Source organism: Lycorma delicatula, chromosome 2 (assembly GCF_047948215.1).
Source record: "Lycorma delicatula isolate Av1 chromosome 2, ASM4794821v1, whole genome shotgun sequence".
Classification (NCBI taxonomy): Eukaryota; Metazoa; Arthropoda; class Insecta; order Hemiptera; family Fulgoridae; genus Lycorma; species Lycorma delicatula.
The window spans coordinates 53,910,063-53,931,478 of record NC_134456.1 but is presented as its reverse complement, the minus strand read 5'-3'; the positions used below and the strand labels follow the sequence as shown (position 1 = coordinate 53,931,478).

Sequence of the window (21,416 nt, the reverse complement as noted above, 5' to 3'; positions counted from 1 at the left end):
ATTGGGAGAGCCTTTCCCAGTATGATAGTGGCCTCATAGGAGGTTGTTTTAAAAACACCAGTGCGTACAATTAAGACTGTGCTGGGCACTCCTTAAATTTTGAAGAAGTGCTATATTCATATCCAACCTATGCACCCAAACCGGCACCACATAAGAGGTCGTGCTTTCAAAGACACCTTGGTACACCATGTACATTTGATGGCCCGACAACCCATAGTCTTTCCGAGCAATCCTAAGGTTGTGCATCACTGTGACAGTGTCTGCTGCTACTTGCTTAATGTGGTTACTAAACAGTAACTTCTCATGAAACAAAACATCTAGGTAGGTACTTACGAACTCTAACTTAGTTGATTACACAGTCTTTATACTTAATGTGGGGGTTCTGACTGTATGATAATGCCTGCACCCTTGAGAAGCATGTTCTTCATCTTGGGCACAGAAATCTTTAAATTTTGCATGTCCATCCAGCCCTCTGCGGTAGACAAAGCCGCCTGCGCTTGACCTTCTAGCTGCCATCATGAGTTACCACGAACTAATAGGAGACAGTCATTGGCGAAAGCCTTGGCCGTGACCCCTTCTGGGAATGTCAATCCCAGAAGTCAGTCAAAGACCAGGTTTCACAGCAAGGGACTGAGAATGGAACCCTGCGAGTTTCCCCTGGTGACGGATTTTTCCACAACTAGGTGTGCATATTTAAACAGAGCCGTGTAATTAGATAAGTAGTCATGTACTACGACCTGCAGGGCTACAGGAACATTGCGGCGATCCAACTCATAGAGGACAGAACTCCAACACAAGGAAGGAAATGCTGCCTCTATGTCTATAAAAATTGCCAAAACATATTTACAGTCGGTGCTTTCCACCTCAGCAAAAGCATGTAAGATGCAATCCTCGGTGCCAACCCCTTTTGTGAAGCCAAACTTGCCTCGATTTAGAAAACAGTTCACCTCAATGCTTTCCCAGAGCCATTCCACAACCAGCCTTTCCAGCAACTTACCAAATTACTGGCAAGAGGCTGGTGGGTCGATAACTACTGACCTCACTATGATCCTTTCCTGATTTTAAGAGCACCCTCACCAAAGCCGTCTTCCAGCAAGCCGGAAAGCAATCCCAGCTAAGGCATTCTGAGAACAGCCTGCCAAGCGGCTCTTTTATGATAGGCAGCAGATGATAGAAAATATCTGGGTCAAGTTGGTCAATCCCTAGTGCCTTTCTCAGTGTCATTCAAGAAACTACTCTGTCTATATCTACGGGATCCACAGCCTGCATGCCAGGGAATGGTATCTCAACTGCCCTGACGCTGACTTCTGCTTCACCCTCCAGAGCATCTGGAAACAGAGTATCCAGGAATGCTTGGTAATTCACCACAGATGTTAAAGTGTGGTCTCGACCACCATACCTGCATCGAACACTGGACAGCATGTGCAATGGTCAAAGTCATTGCATGTGTGACATCCATGTTTAGATCAATGTTCTGGTGCGTGCAAATCACTGATTGACTGTCAAAGAACTTTCAGAAGAGGTTAGCATCTCAATTGGATCATGCCATGACATTTTGACTGAAAAATTGAACATGTGTCAAGTTGCAGCAAAGTTTGTTCCTCGTTTGATGACCAAACAGCAGAAAGAGCATTGAGTGGATGTTTGTTGCAACTTCTTGAACAAGCCAATGATGATGAAACATTCATGCAAAGGATCATAATGGGAGATGAAAGCTGGGTGGTTTACATCTAAAACATTGAGACAAAAGTTTAATCATCACAATAAATTGGCAAGGATCTCCACGGCCCAAGAAAGCACATCAGTCTCGATCCAATGTCAAAGTGATGCTCTCTGTTTTCTTAGATTTTAATGGAATTGGTACATTTTGAATTCTTGCCTCAAGGGGAAACAGTGAACTGTGTGTACTATCAAGGCGTTTTACAATGGTTATGTGAAAAATCTGCAAAAAGAGACCAGAGTTGTGGTAAGACAACTCATGGTTCCTTCACCACGACAATGCGTCTGCACACTCAGCTTTGTCAATTCGTCAGTTTTGTGTCAAAAATCAGATGATTGCCCTCCCTCAGCCTCTCTACTTGCCAGACCTGGCTCCTTGCGATTTTTTCTTATTTCTGAAATTAAAATCAGTGATGAAAGGGGATACCATTTTGAGACTATTGATGACATTCAAGCAAAGTCATCAAGGACCTTAAAGGACATTTCAAATGAAGCTATCCAGGACTGCTTTACAAAGTGGAAACACCGCTGGGAAAAGTGTGTAAATTGGGGAGGAGAGTACTTTAAAGGGCACAAGGATCAATAATCTGTAAAATTAATAATAAAAATTTTAAAAATAAAGTTTGGTTATTTTCTGATGAGATCTTGTTTGTGGAAATACACTGGTATGTTTCATATGCTGTTATGAAACAAAATGATATGAAAATTTGTGATCCCACATTTGTTGTAGAAATTAACAAAAATCTATTCTCTCATTAAAATCCAACACAAACACTCTGTCGGCAATGAATTTTTAGGGAGTGTGTTAGAAGAAATGCAAATTTTTCATTGCTGAGATTGCAGATAGGTCTGCTGGTATCTTACTTAAAGTATCACTGAAAGGATAAAAGAAGTTTCAATAATATATTCTGAGAACTGGAAAGTGAAAAAAAAACATAAAGAGAGGTGGCAGGTTTCAGAATCTCACTGTGTACCACAACTATCATTTCATAGACTCTAAAAGTGGAGCCTACACACAGAATGTAGAATTTTTGTGAGACCCATTTAAATGACAGAGCAAAATCACTGTGACATACAGCAACACCACATAAAACTTACTTAGCAAAGTTCTTTTTTTTGGACAAATATTTATCATTTGTACACTACTATTTTTGAACTGTTTTATGCTGCGTTGCCGAATTACGAAGATTTACCATTCAGTAGCATGGTGACATAACATTTAAAATTTACGGTTATTTTTATATTGAAATGCAATTTTTTTCATTAATATTAGTGTTTCCAGGTGTAGGATAACTTGGCATGTTACCAGTGACACTCTTGTTCATTATCTACTATCTCAACCCTTTTTCTTTGTATAACTATAATATCCTTTTGAATTATTTGTTATTAAATACGATACAATGATTGTCTGCGGATAACCTGAAATTTCACTCACTTTTATGGAAGGTGAAATTTATTTAGGTGATTTTTTAGTAATCTGAGTGGGTTAATAATAAAAAAATGAGCACATGGAACTGTTATTTTCTTGCAGAAGGTAAAACTATATTTGTGGTGTATTAAAATTATAATTTTCTACTAAAAATAAATATGAAGTACCTCACCTACCTCTGATTTCAACAAATAAGTATTTCAGATTATATTAGCAGAAGAAGGATCGGTGATATAGGATTTCCCTTTTCTCCTGTATAAGGAGGGAGCCAAGCTAATAGACACCTACATACCCAGATTTTGTTATATTTAATTTACTTCTCATACTTTTGCCTCAAACAGAATATATCTGTGCTGATGTTTTCTTCTGAATCCCATATTTTTTCCCCCAGTGTCTTTTCCACCTTATTCTGAATTCTTTTCTTTAAGATTATTTTAATAATTCTTTTCTGTCTCTTTTAGTTCAACCCATCTCATAGGCTATCAACTGGTGAGTAATTAAAACTATCTCTGATGAGCTGATTTAGTTAGCTGTGCTGTGGCAAGAAGGTTTAGGTTCAAATTCAAATTAACTTATTGTTAGTCCTTTTTTTGTATTTGGATGTATTTTTTTTTTTTTTTTGTCTTCAGTCATTTGACTGGTTTGATGCAGCTCTCCAAGATTCCCTATCTAGTGCTAGTCGTTTCATTTCAGTATACCCTCTACATCCTACATCCCCAACAATTTGTTTTATATACTCCAAACGTGGCCTGCCTACACAATTTTTCCCTTCTACCTGTCCTTCCAATATTAAAGCGACTATTCCAGGATGCCTTAGTATGTGGCCTATAAGTCTGTCTCTTCTTTTAACTATATTTTTCCAAATGCTTCTTTCTTCATCTATTTGCCGCAATACCTCTTCATTTGTCACTTTATCCACCCATCTGATTTTTAACATTCTCCTATAGCACCACATTTCAAAAGCTTCTAATCTTTTCTTCTCAGATACTCCGATTGTCCAAGTTTCACTTCCATATAAAGCGACACTCCAAACATACACTTTCAAAAATCTTTTCCTGACATTTAAATTAATTTTTGATGTAAACAAATTATATTTCTTACAGAAGGCTCGTTTAGCTTGTGCTATTCGGCATTTTATATCGCTCCTGCTTCGTCCATCTTTAGTAATTTTACTTCCCAAATAACAAAATTCTTCTACCTCCATAATCTTTTCTCCTTCTATTTTCACATTCAGCGGTCCATCTTTGTTATTTCTACTACATTTCATTACTTTTGTTTTGTTCTTGTTTATTTTCATGCGATAGTTCTTGCGTAGGACTTCATCTATGCCGTTCATTGTTTCTTCTAAATCCTTTTTACTCTCGGCTAGAATTACTATATCATCAGCAAATCGTAGCATCTTTATCTTTTCACCTTGTACTGTTACTCCGAATCGAAATTGTTCTTTAACATCATTAACTGCTAGTTCCATGTAAAGATTAAAAAGTAACGGAGATAGGGAACATCCTTGTCGGACTCCCTTTCTTATTAGGGCTTCTTTTTTATGTTCTTCAATTGTTATTGTTGCTTTTTGGTTCCTGTACATGTTAGCAATTGTTCTTCTATCTCTGTATTTGAACCCTAATTTTTTTTAAATGCTGAACATTTTATTCCAGTCTACGTTATCGAAAGCCTTTTCTAGGTCTATAAACGCCAAGTATGTTGGTTTGTTTTTCTTTAATCTTCCTTCTACTACTAATCTGAGGCCTAAAATTGCTTCCCTTGTACCTATACTTTTCCTGAAACCAAATTGGTCTTCTCCTAACACTTCTTCCACTCTCCTCTCAATTCTTCTGTATAAAATTCTAGTTAAGATTTTTGATGCATGACTAGTTAAACTAATTGTTCTGTATTCTTCACATTTATCTGCCCCTGCTTTCTTTGGTATCATAACTATAACACTTTTTTTGAAGTCTGATGGAAATTCCCCATTTTCATAAATATTACACACCAGTTTGTATAATCTATCAATCGCTTCCTCACCTGCACTGCGCAGTAATTCTACAGGTATTCCGTCTATTCCAGGAGCCTTTCTGCAATTTAAATCTTTTAATGCTCTCTTAAATTCAGATCTTAGTATTGTTTCTCCCATTTCATCCTCCTCAACTTCCTCTTCTTCCTCTATAACACCATTTTCTAATTCATTTCCTCCGTATAACTCTTCAATATATTCCACCCATCTATCGACTTTACCTTTCGTATTATATATTGGTGTACCATCTTTGTTTAACACATTATTAGATTTTAATTTATGTACCCCAAAATTTTCCTTAACTTTCCTGTATGCTCCGTCTATTTTACCAATGTTCAATTCTCTTTCCACTTCTGAACACTTTTCTTTAATCCACTCTTCTTTCACCAGTTTGCACTTCCTGTTTATAGCATTTCTTAATTTCCGATAGTTCCTTTTACTTTCTTCATCACTAGCATTCTTATATTTTCTACGTTCATCCATCAGCTGCAATATATCGTCTGAAACCCAAGGTTTTCTACCGGTTCTCTTTATTCCGCCTAAGTTTGCTTCTGCTGATTTAAGAATTTCCTTTTTAACATTCTCCCATTCTTCTTCTACATTTTCTACCTTATCTTTTTTACTCAGACCTCTTGCGATGTCCTCCTCAAAAATCTTCTTTACCTCCTCTTCCTCAAGCTTCTCTAAATTCCACCGATTCATCTGACACCTTTTCTTCAGGTTTTTAAACCCCAATCTACATTTCATTATCACCAAATTATGGTCGCTATCAATGTCTGCTCCAGGGTAAGTTTTGCAGTCAACGAGTTGATTTCTAAATCTTTGCTTAACCATGATATAATCTATCTGATACCTTCCAGTATCGCCTGGCTTTTTCCAAGTGTATATTCTTCTATTATGATTTTTAAATTGGGTGTTGGCAATTACTAAATTATACTTCGTGCAAAATTCTATAAGTCGGTCCCCTCTTTCATTCCTTTTGCCCAGCCCATATTCACCCACTATATTTCCTTCCTTGCCTTTTCCAATGCTTGCATTCCAATCTCCAACTATTATTAAATTTTCATCTCCTTTTACGTGTTTAATTGCTTCATCAATCTCTTCGTATACACACTCTACCTCATCATCATCATGGGCGCTTGTAGGCATACAGACGTTAACAATCGTTGTCGGTTTAGGTTTTGATTTTATCCTTATTACAATGATTCTATCGCTATGCGTTTTGAAATACTCCACTCTCCTCCCTATCTTCTTGTTCATCACGAAACCTACTCCTGCCTGCCCATTATTTGACGCTGAGTTAATTACTCTAAAATCACCTGACCAAAAGTCGCCTTCCTCTTCCCACCGAACCTCACTAATTCCTACTATATCCACATTTGTCCTACCCATTTCCCTTTTTAAATTTTCTAGCCTACCAACCTTTTTCAAGCTTCTAACATTCCACGCTCCGACTCGTAGAATGTTATTTTTTAATTTTCTGGTGACCCCTTCCTTAGTAGTCCCCACCCGGAGATCCGAACGGGGGACTATTTTACCTCCGGAATATTTTACCAAGGAAGGCGCCTCCATTATTTCTATGTGAAAATGCAGAGAGCCACATTTTCTTGGAAAAAAAGCAGCTGTAGTTTTCCATTGCTTTCAGCTGCGCAGTACTCAGAGGACTGAGTGATGTTGATACGGCCGTTTAAGTCGTCCTGACTCACGCCCCTAACAACTACTGAAAGAGCTGCTGCCCTCTTTCAGGAATCATTCCTTAGTCTGGCTCTCAACAGATACCTCTCCGATATGGTTGCACCTTCGGTCCAGCTACTCTGTATCCCTGAGCACTCAAGCCCCCTCACCAACGGCAAGGTCTCATGATTCATAGAGGAGGTTTGGATGTATATGTTATACAATTTGAATCTCAATATATTGGGTTTAGCTAATAGAACTGCCCAGATATGAGCACCATGGGGATGGACAGTTTTGACTAATATATGGTAATATTGCTTAGTTACTGTCATGAGAATTATAATCTCTGGAAAAAAATTATTATTTTGTAGAAATTTTTAATGTGAATCTATGACCAAGAACAAAGGTTTCTTCTGTTCATCAGATTACATATTATCTGGTAGCTTGTAACTGTGTTAACAGTTGTGAACTGTTTTGACAAACTTTCTTATTTATTGATTGCTGTTTGTTTTTATTTGTTATCATTATTATTTTGTAGATTTAGATCAGCTAAAGATGCTGAAGTATTAGAAGCAAAAGCTAGAGCAAGTGGTGAAGTATTACCAGATGTTGAAAGGTTTGACTCTAATTGTATCACACCTGGTACAATATTTATGGCAAGGTTACATGCACAATTAAGATATTTTGTAAATTATAAAATCAGTACTGATAAATTATGGCAAAAACCAACAATAATACTTTCTGGCCATGAGGTATGTATAATATTTTTCCTGGCTTATTTTTAAAAAAAATTAAATTAATTTTTTAAATTGTGTAATGATTTTGATATCTTATAAATCAGCTGGTTGTAAAAGTTTTTCATTGATGTGTGAGGACTAGGTTAAAGATAATACTGAAGATATGGTTTGGAAATACTAAAAATATCTTCCACGTAGTATATTACACAGTTTTGGCTAATTCCACAGAATTAATGTACATATAAATATGTTGTACCTAGGGTATAATAGCTTGCTGTGGTCAGGCTGCTTTAAACTTGATTTGATAAATCTGTACTGGGTCCGGAAGAAGTGTTGATAATACCTATTCTCCAATAAAGGGAATGGATAGGAATTAAATTTTACATAAATAAAATCTTTTTGGAACCAGATTCCTAAGACATAGACATAATGCTCTTTGTGTAAGTAAGTGTTAAACTGAAGGTAATAAGCCTTTATGTAAGTTAACACTTTTTGTGTATGGAACACTAGGATCTAAGAAACTGACAGTGAGCTGAATAACGTAGAATTATGTTTATTAATTATGGCTATTAAGAGGAAATGGCAGAGTGCATTGTATACATAAAATTCTACATATAGATTAAGTATTAGGCAAATTAAACAATATATTATTAAATTAATGCAGTTTATAGTTAAAATTATGATTTTTTTTTGGTTTCAGTGAAAATGTAACATAATAGTAAAATACATTACAGTACAGTATAAATTAATTAAATCATTTACTTAAGTGATCAGAATTTTTTAAACTTGCAACCATAAAATTTGTAAACCTATAACTAATTAATTTTTTATAAGAAATATTTGTTAGAAAAAGTTACAAAACTGATATAGTTAAGATAGTCATTTGCATACAAAATTATTGAAAATTTTTCAGAAAAAAATTAAATGAACAAGTTAACTATAGAGTAAAACAACTGAAAGCAGTGATCTAATTAAATCTAGTTTAAAATTGAACAGTCGTAAACCCTTTGGTTTCATTAGTAGTGCCTATATGTCTAAAAATGTATAGGAATATGTATTAAGGAAAAATGTAAATGTACCATTTGTTAAATCTCGTAGCGTTTAGTAGAAACAAAGGCATGTGTTAAAAGTTATATTCCACTTCAACTTTTTTTTCTTCTTTCTTTCAATGGAGCTTAGATGTTTTCAGTGCTTAGGGAATATGTTTTGGTGTTTTTACTTGTCTGCTCTAATCTTATTTCCCATTTGGATGTTAATGCCTAGCATTGTAAGATGAACAATCTTACAACATTTTTGCTATGTTGTCCCTGTAATTTTTTTTTTGTTTTTTCTATAATTGTAGAAATTTCAGGGCATCTACAGTTATCTTGTCTTTAATGTGGTCTTGTGTGTCCATCTTTTCTTGGATTGCTGGAACTTCATCATCACTGACTGAATATATGACATTTTCTTTATGGGAGTGATCATGTGTTATGTTTCATATCTATCAATTAGTAATGGTGTAGCCATGATTTTTTGTACTGTAAACTGATTTCATTCTAATCTCATAATTTAATATGTGAAATTTTTAACCAGATCTTACATTGCCTCTCCTATTTTATTATTCAGATAATAATTACCACAAATATTTGTTTTATAAAGAGAGATTCTCAAACTAATTCCTTATTAAAAAATCTTTTTCTATTGTTAATTGATATGTAGCAAATTGAGCAAATGTAGTGGACGTGTTAATATATTTTTGTAGCATTTAAACATTTTTGTATACTGTTTACAGACTCCTGGAGAAGGTGAACATAAAATAATGGATTACATTAGGTATTTGAAATCAAAACCAGATTATGATCCTAATACAAGGCATTGTCTCTATGGACTGGATGCTGATCTTATAATGTTAGGATTATGCACTCATGAACCTCATTTTTCATTATTAAGAGAAGAGGTTTGTATGTTTTATCTCCTTGCATCATTTTAAACTGAGTTTGTATTGGTTTTATTTCAGTTACCTGGAAGAGGTCTTGGTCAAAATATCAAAAATGATCCAAAATCTTTTGTCTCTGAAATATTGTTCCCTGAAATTTTTTTCTAAAAGTGGATTCTTATGAAACGAGTAAAAAACTTTCTGCAAGAGAGTGGATGGAATCATCCCTTATATCATTTTAAAAATACTTTATGTGAAATTTGTTTAAAGTCTGTTTAGTTTTTTATACCTTGAAAAGTTTAAGTTGAAATATGTTGAGTAAATATATTAGCTATTGTTTCCATTGGAATAGAGTTAGAACCTTGTTAAGCAGATAAAAAAAGTATTTCTTACAAAATTTTAGTGAAGATTATGTCTAATAATGCTTACGCAGAAGTGCATTCTGTATGAAGTAAATGTCAAAAACATATTTTTTGTTAAGAGGGGTTGGATCTTTTCTCGATAAATATTGTTGATGTTTACTGCTAAGATTTCAGTCAAGATATGTTCATCCTAAAGATTTTATTAAAGTTGTTTTGGCCATTAATACATGATTCTCAAACAAACTGATACAATTCAAAATAATAGATTCTTTCTTCATTTTTGGATGAAACTGAGATGTGAATCACCATACTATGCTACATAATGCTACATACAGAAAAAAACTTTACAGGCTGATTTACCGGGTTATGCAGATACTTTGGAAGCTCATTCTACTTGTAAAAATAAAAAAAAGTCCATATGAACATAGGTCCAAAAATGCTGCGTAACGAGTTAACGGCTGGTGAAAAATTTCACCCAGATTTCATTTCCTCCAGTGAAATGAACCATACAGAAATTCTTGGAATGCAAAAATGTAAGCTAATTTGAAATTCAATCTGACAAATTGAAAAAAATGAGTCTGAGAACTGTAACTTCTGTAGTTATAGAAGTGAAGTTAAAGTGTAGTTAAATTGGTGAAAAACAAAAAAATGATAGTTGAAAAACACACTTTTTTACATTTGACTTGTAATAACTTTGTTATATTGCCAAAAACAAATAAAACTCTTTAATAAAATTTGCAGGAAATTTAATTTTAAACAGAATAATAGACATAAAGTAAACTTTTATTTAGAGCAATACAAGTTTGAATTAACTAAAAAACGATTTATATTGATAACCGATTTATTTTTCAAAACTGGGGAAAAATGATAAAAAACAGAAATTTCTGGTATTCAAAATAATAAAAGAAGTTTAGACTAAATTATTTATTGTAGGATAGTATTGATCTTAATGATGTATTTAATTTCTGTTATAAAAAAACCATGATTTTTGTTTAAATCAAATTAAAATAATTAATTTTTTTTGTGAATTTTTTATTTCATAAGTTGGCAGTACAATAACTGTCCAACAATTAATCTTTTCAATTGCAATTATGTTGTTTTGTAAGCTTACAGTCGAATTTCAGTTCATTAATGCAATTTTCCTGTTAGTATAAGTAGACAGGTGTACTGCATAACCATTTTGAATCTGGTTGGTTATTGAAGTAATAATGCCATACTTATTTTTGAATGAAGAATGTGCTGATATGGTGAATGTAAAGGCAGTGATAGAGTTACTGTTGAAGAATATCAACAACGTTATCCTAATTGCAGGATTCCAAATTCAAGAACTATTAGTGCAGCATTTTGTATGTTACAGGAAACAGGATCACTTCCTACCAGTAATCATATCCCTTATGACCATCCTCTCCAGCATGTTGTTAATGTCGATGAAAGCATTATTGTTGCTGTTTGGTGTAATCCTGGTGTCAGTACAAGAGGTCTTTCTAACCAGTTGAGAAATTCACAAACTAAAGTATGGAGGACACTTAAGAATAACAACCTGTATCTGTATCATAAACAAAAAGTACAACATCTACATGCAGAAGACCTTGCCCTTCGCTTGACGTTTTGCATTCAGTTAAATACTCATCAACAACTCTTCAAGTATATTTTATTTACCGACGAGTCACAGTTCACTTATGATAGCATAAACAGTATGAGAAGCCAACACTCATGGGCAGAAGTGAACCCTCATACAACAGTGGAATATAACTGTCAACAGTGATTTACCATTAATGTATGGTGAGGTATTGATAATCAGTTGATTGGATGGTTTATTTTCTGAGGGTGCTTAACGGGTACTTACATTTTCTTCAATCCAATTACAGCCATTACTTGAAGATGTTCCTGTTGCAACACGATGCCAGAAGTACTTCCAGCACGACGGTGCATCTCCATATCTCATTTGTATTGTTTTCGCTTACTTAAATCAGAAATTCCCAGATAAATGGATCAGCTGAGGCAGTTCACAATCCTGGCCACCCAGATCACTAGATCTTACACTGATGGATTTTCATATATGGGTTGGATGAAGTATAATGTTTAAAAATTATAAGTAAATACCTGAGATGAGTTAATTGCTCGTGTTACATATGCTTTTGTGCTGTTAAAAAACAACAGCGATGAACTGAGAACAGTAACATGAGCAATCCACGAATTTGCAGCAAAGAGCATTGAAGTAAATGGAAATAGTTTTGGAAATTTATTGTAAATTTTATTAATTTTTCACATTAAAAATCATTTTCCAGCTAAATTTAGCTATTTTGTTCTAAATAAAAATCCATTTTATTTAACTGTTATTTCTTCTGTTTACTTGATTTATACTATTGTGTTTATAATTTAATTTCCTACAAGTTGTATTAAAGAGTTTTATTTGTTTATTAGCAATTTAACAAAGTTATTATAAGTCAAACATAAAAAAACTGCATTTTTCAACTCCTGTTTTTAACTGGTTTTTTGCCAGTTCTCACTCATTTTTTTCAATTTTTCAGATTGAATTTCATATGAAACCATCAATTTAGTTAACATTTTTCTGGAATTACATTTTTCATACATAATTTCTGTATGGCTTCATTTTACTGGAGGAGATGAAATCTGGGTGAAATTTTTCGTTAGCCTTAACTCGTTAATGAAGCGTTCCAGAGCTATGTTTATAATGTCCTTTTTTCTTTATTTTTACATGTAGAATGAGCTGCCAATGTATTCTGCTTAACCTGGTAAATCGCCCTGTATAATAAAGTTTATAGTTAAGATATGAAAATACAAATATTACTTGCAGAAAAAATATGAAACAATTAAAATTTCTATTAAGTTTATGAAAGATCCAGAATGTTTAGGCAGGTAGCCGAAGTTTGTTGAGGAATTATAAATGAAAAAAAGAGTTTTGACTCAAATTTTGCTTCTAGGATCTGTTCTGCTCTAATAAAAACATATATAACTTTATTACTATGATTTTTGAAATTATAAAATCAATTGAAATTTTACATTCCCAGAAAAACAACATAATTTTTAATATCATACTTCAAAACATTTTTGGGCCCCTGTGTACCTGCCTAAAATTCAGTTACATGGATGACTAGAAAATATTTTAAACTTAAGTTAATTAATTACACTAAATAAAAACCTCTGTTCCTTTTTTGATGAAATTTCATTGCCTTGTCATTTCAACATTTATGGTTTTAAGCAATTTCATTACCAGCTGTCATGGACAAATATATATATGTATATACATGCATATAAAATATAGATTTGGTTAATAATTCACAGTATTACTGCACAAAAGATAGTGTAAAATATAAGTAATACAATTTGCTCTGTTTGTTTCGCTTATCTCATTAACTTTACTTTTAAAATCTTTAAAATTAAAAGGGGGACATTAAGTATGTCCCCCTTTTACAAGGGGGACATAGTTAATGATTAAACAGTTGTGTCTTGTTTCTCATGATAGTGTGTTTTGTTTTTCTCCAATCAGTTTTCCAACTACTGCCAGGACCTTGGGAAGCCTGGCAAGCCAGTAGTGGTGACTGCACCGCTACTGTTGCTGTTGTCACATTACTATTACTGTTACTTGGCATAGTGCAATGTAAGTGCAAATTTACTGGTAAACATGTAATCTTGAACAGACTCAGGTTGACCACTCCTGGGATGTGAGGTTAATTGAAACCCAACCACCAAAAAACACCAGTATTCATAGTCTAGCATTCAAATCAACATAAAACCAACTGCCTTTACAAGTTTTGAAGGACTTTACAAGAGGTTTCAAAGAATGCTTGTCTTTGAAAATCAACTGATTTTGCCTGGATGAGTTTAACCAATAATGTATACTGAACTCTATGATTAGTAGTAATTGTATTTCATACTTAAATTTGAAGAAGTAATATGACTAAATAACTTAGTAATACGCTGTTTTTAATGTACTCAGCTCAGCAACAGTGCAGTTTAAAATAAAATATGATTCTTCTTTCTTCTTGAAAACAACTTTTTGTTTTGATTAACCATCTTATTAATGGTTATATGGGTTAGCTAGGTTTGCATGGTTAAATAGGTTTGTGTAAAATGAGTATGTTTTATGATAGTCATTTAAAAATATTAATATATTATTGTATGTATAATGCATCTTAAATAATAACACTGATAAACATAATTTTTGGTTCCTAACATGCAATACAGGATTTTAATCTTTTTTTTTAATGCTAAAAATGAATATGAACTCAGAATCTTTTTTACCCACCCTTTTTGAAAAATGTTTAAATTTTAAACCTATGATTTGGCGCGAACCAAAGAATCATGTAATGGAATTTCAAAAAAATCTAAACATACTGTAAAATATCCTTCATTGCAATCTGCAGTCAGGCCTGTACCTTACAGTGAAATTATTCCAGTTCCTGAGCCACCTGTGAATGTATGTTTTGATAGCAGTGATGAAGAATCAGGCAGTACTGAAGAAGACAGCAAGATTTTGAATTATCTTCCAATAAGCCACATCTTATATCAAAAGGTGAATTAAATAACTTTGTTAGGGATTAAAATTAATCAAAAAATCAAGCTGTACTGTTAGGATCAAGACTCAAGGTTGGAATTTACTTCAAAAAAATAAAAAAATGCTGAGCTTATGAAGCCGACAAAAAGAACTTTCTCTGTACTTTATTGATGAAAATAATTTACTTTATTGCACAAATACTGATGAGCTTATGTTGCACTTACAACAAGTTCATAAACCTGAAGACTGGCACCTTTTCATAGATTCGTCCAAGTATAGTTTAAAAGTTGTTGTACTACACAACAGTAACAAATATCCTTTGATTCCAATCACTTACTGTATTAATTTGAAAGAGACATACGATATGATGAAAGATGTTCTTGAAAAAATAAATGATAAAAAACATAGCTGGAACATATGTGGTGATTTGAAAGTTATAATATTTTGTTAGGCATGCTGTTAGGCTATACTAAGTACATGTGTTTTCTTTGCAAATGAGACAGCCGAGCTAGGGATAAACATATGTTACCAAAGAGTGGAAGAAATGAGACAACTTAACTCCAAATGGAAAATATATTATTTATGAGCCCTTAGTTGAACCCAAAAAAATATTTTCACCCCCTCTCCATATCAAGCTAGGATTAATGAAAAATTTGGGAAAAGCAATGAAGAAGGATAGTCCTGGAATTTTGTACATTAGGCTGAAATTTCTGAATATAAGTGAAGGAAATATTAAAGAAGGAATATTTGTTGTGGGTCCTCAAATAAGAGAGTTGGTCAAAGATGATGAATTTAGCTCAATATTAAATAATGTAGAAAGTATAGCTTGGGCTTCATTTAAAGATATTTGCAAAAGCTTTCTTGGCAAACAAAAATCCAACAATTATCACAATATTGTTAATCAACTTCTTACTTCATACAGAGCTATGGGATGTAATAAGTCTGAAAATATATTTCCTCCACTCACATCTGGATTTTTTCCTGGAAAGCCTCGGAGACATAAGTGATGAACATGTGAACATTTCTACCAATACATTCGGTGATGGAAAGCCGCTATAAAGGGAAATGGAATACTAACATGCTAGCTGATTACCGTTGGACATTAATTCGAGATGTGCCTGAGGCTATTTATAAAAGAAACGCACAACAAAATAATTCTAACACTGGTATGGCCATGCAAAATCATAAATTTTACAGATTTTAACTACATTTTTCCACAATTTTTTTAAAGAGTAATTTATCTAAAATTAAGGTTGGTAGAAAAATTGTATTTATAGATGTGTAATGTACACAAAAAAGTAATTCAAGAAATGGTATCTAACTTTAAAAAACATTAAAAACTTTTTTTTGTCTTATCAATGCAATTTATAAACTACTGTGTCATCATCTTTGACTCATTTGTTGTTGAGGAAGTTCGAAATTTTGATGTTTTGATCAAAACCAAATTAAATAAAACAACCAGTGGCATTAATTATGCCCATAGATATCGTGTTTTCATTTCTTTTTTTATTAAGCCGTTTATTTTTTTTATAATATTCATCAGTATTTATGAAAGATAATAATGAATTATTATGTTATTTATTTTCTTACATATATTGTAACATACAAAATGTTTATTGCTCATTAAATTTTAAACAGTTTTTGGTCTTTGGATGCAGTATGAATTTTGGGTATGCCGAAAGCTCTATTGATAATAGTTTTTTGTTTTGTGGTATTTCTTAGGAATATGTTAACTTTGATTAGTGAGTTATGGCTATATTTGGTTTGCAGTGTTGAGTGATGTTTCTTTGTGAAATTTAATCTTGGTTTAAGAAAATAAGTTATAAAATTTGTACTTTTTTCTCTTCAGTTGTTTGATTGATTTTGATGCATTTTTTATTCCTTTCTGAATTTTGAAGTCTCTTAGTCTCAACACAGCTCTTACTACAGTCTCTGTCTTTATATCTATTTCATGTATTTTAATATTTTTTTTCTTTTACTGTTTTTACTCTTTATATTTCCTTCTAGAACCATCATTTCATTAACCCTGGCTGCTATGTTGTTTGGCTCACAATCTTCTTCCTCATGCTACCTTCTTCTTTAATTTGTTTTTAAAAATCTCTATTTCATGTTTTATAATTCAAATTAAAATTCAGCATCCTCTTTTTACACTCTTTTTCTAAAGAATCCACCGAAATATTCCCCTTGTATTTTTTGGCTTCCTTATTGTCTATGTTTGTTTGCTTTAAATCATTACACTCCATATAAGTGTTTTTAGGATTACTTATTACTATTATGACTAATGATCTAAATTTCTTTTCTCCATAAAAGTTTGGCTTTATGCAACTCGGGTTTTGATTTTTTACTACATGAATTGTTTATGACTTTACTACATAAATAAACAAAATTTTACACTATTTGATAATTGTGTTCCCTTGTTGCATTTTTAACTCCTCATAACATTGTTGCTGTCTTTTTCATCACTTTGTTACTCCTGTTTACTTTGAAAATTAATTTCTCCCTGAGCAATGAATCCATATTGTTACTTATTCCTAGTTTTGTAGCATACCATCAAACATTTTTTTCCCTTAGTTTGTTATTCTAGTATGCTCAAAAACTTATTCGTTAAATATAGTATTTAATATGAATACAGCCTTTGAAATTATTTTCTGGATTAAAGGTTTCTTATGCGCATACATAGGTGTTTCATTGTGTGTGTTGAGCAATGATGTAACAGTATTTATTTTGCAATTTTATATTTATAATGCTGGAAGTCAATCAGAAATATTCTTCTGCAGCAGGTAAACCAAAATACGGTGTATTTTTGTTGTATTCTTTAAGAAAGTGTTTGTTGTGTTGCAGGTTAAATTTTCTAAATCTTCAAAAGATAAACATCATAAAAGGGCATCAGTTCCAGAAGAAATAAGATTTTATCTTTTGCATTTATCCCTAATGCGGGAATATATTGATCTTGAATTTCAAGAATTGAAAACAACATTATCATTTTCCTATAATCTTGAAAATATCATTGATGATTGGGTGAGTTTTTATTAATTATTGTTTTGATATGAACCAAAAAATATTAAGTATATATAAACAGTTTGTTTTACTCATATCAATAGATTTTGTCGCAGAGTTGCTTCAGTGGCATCTGCCACCTTAGAACCTTGAAGTAGCTCTGAAAAGGGCTGTTTGGGATTTTATAGTGGTAGCCCTGAGAAGAGCTGTTGACTCCGGTCTCTGGCCTTTGGCATTGTCAGTTTGGCTTGACAGATTGTAGTCTGGGAATTGCAGCTTGTCCATTGGAATCAAATCAAGCTTCCCCTCAGCAGCATTTGAATCCCCACTACAGCACCTGAATTAGGGACTACCTCAAAAGTTCCGTATTAAGTATTGAGTTGGCATTGGTTGTCTTCCATAAAAGTGGTGCGCATCTACCTTCACCAGTACATCTAGTGCTAGCGGGCTTCATGCTGGGCTGGCCAGGCCTGCTGCTCTGGAATGAATGTTGTCATGTGCTGAGAGATTCCAAGTTGGGCCAGCCAGGGAACTTCTTCCTTCTTCTTCTTGATCTTCTGGTAGAAGTCTGAGATTGAATGCTCTCAACATTACTATGCTGCTCCTTATAAAGCTGCCTTTGTTAATAGTCAGCTGGCTTGGTGGGAGAAGCATATGTGCAGGCGCATAGGTGGATCATAAGCTCCCTCATCCTCATCAAGACATCTAACAGCTAGTGTCGTGCTTGCTGATAGGAAGCACAGCGTATGGCAATAATTTACAGCACACCAGTTTTCATCAATGAATTGCATTGCTGGTGTTGTTGTATGATTCTAGTTATGTTACTGTTTGTAGCTTTATAAAATGGAAAATATGTAGTGTAGTGTAGTAGATTTGTTTGGTAGTGGTCAATTTGATATAACAATTTTTTTTTGTATAATTTTTTGTGTAGATTATTGAGTTGTCTAGTAGTAGATTTGTTTGGTAGTGGTATTAGATATATCAATTTTTTTTTTTTTGTATAATTTTTTGTGTAGATTGAGTTGTCTTTTTTGTGTGAACTTAAGCTATTATATATTAAGACATCTATATTTAATTCATTTGAAAATAGTGAGATTTACAGAGGATAGAAAGTTTAGAGAAAGACAAATATTGGAATTATGAAAGAGATAGCTAAGGATGTAGAGTCTAGTGATTACAGTGAGATTAAAAGATTAGCACAGAACAGGAATGCAATGGGGAGTAGTTTCAATTCAGTCTCAAATATCGAATGAATAAAATAATAGATAAATCAAAGTATATTTTTATCATCATTGAGATAGGCACAGCCTATCTCCTTGACAAGTCTTTTTTTGCAAACTGATGGGGAGAATGGTGGATAAAAAACTTGCGTGATATTTAGAGAACATGCCCTTATATCTCCAGAACAGTGTGGTTTCCGCCAAGGATGTTCTTTCTTCCACCATCTATGTCACTGGAAACAGTTATCCAAAATGCTTTCTGCTCCGCCAATGCCTTGTTCTGTCTTCTTTGACATCAGGAAGGCATACGACAGTCTGGTGACAGGGTATTCTAAACACCTTTAAAGATTGAGGAGTCATGGGCGGTATGCTTGCTTTTATTAGGGATTTCTTAAATGATCGATCTTTTCATGTTCGTGTTGTAGATTCTGAGTTGGGTAGCATCAGCTTAGAGACTGGAGTTCCTCAAGGAAGTGTATTAAGTGCTACCTTGTTTACTATAGCCATCAACAGCATTATTAAATGTGTACAGACACCTGTTTCATGTTCTTTATTTGTTAATGATTTTGCTGTATATATCAAGTCCTGTTCAACAGCCACAGCTGAGACTAGTACGAAATACTATATCTCCTCTTGAAACTTGGTCAAAGATTATCTGTTTTACCTCTAGTCTGAGCAAACAAAATATATAGTCTTTTATCGCCTGCCAGATCTTTTATTCCATAAGTTTTTTCAATGGAGAGCCGATTTCTATTTCTACTGACAATAAATTTTTAGGTTTGCTTTTTTATATCCATATCTTATTTGTAGTGATTTGTGTAGAGCACTGAAAGCTTTAGGAAATTTGTATTCTAGACATCCTGTCGTCACTTAAATCTACAATACAGTCAGTCGTTGAATTGAACCATTGCAACACATGAGTGGGTCTCTGTTGGATCCCTAGCCATGTGGTAATTTCAGTAATGAATGTGCAGATTCCGCTGCTAAAAACACACGTCTTTCACCATTCATGTTACTACTGCTGACTTTTCTAATTCTGTAAAATATATTCTTCAACCAAAGTGACAAGATGACTGGACTGCTACAGTAGATAATAAACTGTGACATATCAAGGATGGGTGCCAAGTAGAAAAATTCACAGAAAGGAAACTGGTTTCTTATCACTGCCAATTGTGGTTAATACATACCAGAGCTACTCATGGGTATCAATTGATACAATTAGAAAATGCTCTACTATGTATGATGTTACTGCATCTTGATTGTACGCCATATCTTTATAGATTACATGTTTATGAGGCCTTAAATCATAAATTTAAATTGTCAAGAAACATTTGCCATATCAAAAGGCAATGATAAAAAGGTTTTAGACCAGGTATTATTATTTCTACAAATTATCAGTAGGCTTCATAAAATTTAATATTATTTGTCATGTGATACCAATAATCAATTTTTGTTATTTATGTTGACAAAATATATTTTATTTATATTTTTAAAAATATATAGTTTTTACATTTTTGTGGGTTTTTTTTTTTTCGTATATTGATTGTTTCTAATGGTAAACAATTTTTATTATTTTAATTTTAATCTTAGTTCTTTAATCTTTTTATTATCTGAGAAGGGGTGGGTCTTTTACACTCCTTTCAGACTTAAAATTAAATTTTATATATGTTTATTTAAATTTTATATTGTTTATGTTTGCTGTTCTTTTTAAATAAATTATATCTTAATTTTTAATATTCTGACTCTGATATTAGTTTTAAGTAAGTTTTTAGTGTAAGCTGTGATACTAGTTATAAGATTTTTTCTGGCTGATGATAACACGAAAACATTTTTCGCAAAATAATTTTACTCCCCCAGAGCATCTAACTTACAATACAAATTAATCATTGTACTGACATGAAAACCACTTTTTTCTATGGTCCTTACTACGTCCACAGTTATGTAATTAAGACTCATTCCTACACTTTTTGAAAATCAGTTAAAGCTATGTGTGTCTCCTCATAAGTTTGATTTTTTCTAAAACCAGTTTCAAGATGACAAAATTGTCATTTTTGATCAATCTACTTAAAAAGCCTGATTGTTCTTCTTGCTGTTTATCTATTTTTCCTCCTTCACAAGAAACTTGAATACTTTAAAATCCAATCTGCCCATTAAAGAAATGACATCTAGTCGTCTGTAAGTCTGAGGATCTGCTTTATCTTTTTTTTCAAACTCTGAAATTATTTGACCTCTGCTATTCCATTAGTACCTCCTTACCATCAATGCATCTTTCAAACAACATCCTTATCATTCTAAAAAATGTTTAGTTGTGTGCATTTCATCAGTTCTGAGTAAGCTGATCCGCATTCTGTCTGTTCTGCGCTACCATCTAACTACTTTTTTCTTTATCAACTCTACTATTAAAATCTCCACTGAAAATTTGTTTATGAATTGCTGAAGTTTCTTTTAAACTGCGTAAATTATCATGAAACTTATCTTTTACAATTGCATTACTACCTTCATTTGCTGTATACACTCCAATAATTACAATATGACTTCTGACTCATATTGATTCTGAGATCATTTATTGATGGCCTTTTATTATATTACATATCTTGTGCTCTCTTTACCAACCAAAATAGCATCTCTTCTTGATTTTGCCCTGTTGCTTATACTGTGTCACTATGCCAGAGTGAGAATCAAACAATTTTTCTCAGCCACTAAACATTTTTCTTTGATGCTGTAGGAAAGCCTTTAATGGCTCTGATGCCTGTATCCTAGTGACTGAAAACTTCAAAAACAGGAGTTAAATGAATGGCCAATTACATTTCTGCTTTCATAAGCCATTAAT

General features: G+C 33.0%; 1 protein-coding gene across 3 annotated transcripts in view; it reads left to right on the top strand.

Annotated features, from left to right (window-relative positions):
* The window catches only part of pcm (5'-3' exoribonuclease pacman), a 188,186-nt gene that overhangs the window by 21,586 nt on the left and 145,184 nt on the right, over window positions 1-21,416 (top strand). For all 3 annotated transcript variants that reach the window (XM_075355315.1, XM_075355316.1, XM_075355314.1), the window contains exons 4-6: window positions 7,372-7,585; window positions 9,345-9,509; window positions 17,211-17,387. In XM_075355315.1, the coding sequence (XP_075211430.1) occupies window positions 7,372-7,585; window positions 9,345-9,509; window positions 17,211-17,387 (556 nt within the window). The remainder of the gene's footprint in view (window positions 1-7,371; window positions 7,586-9,344; window positions 9,510-17,210; window positions 17,388-21,416) is intronic.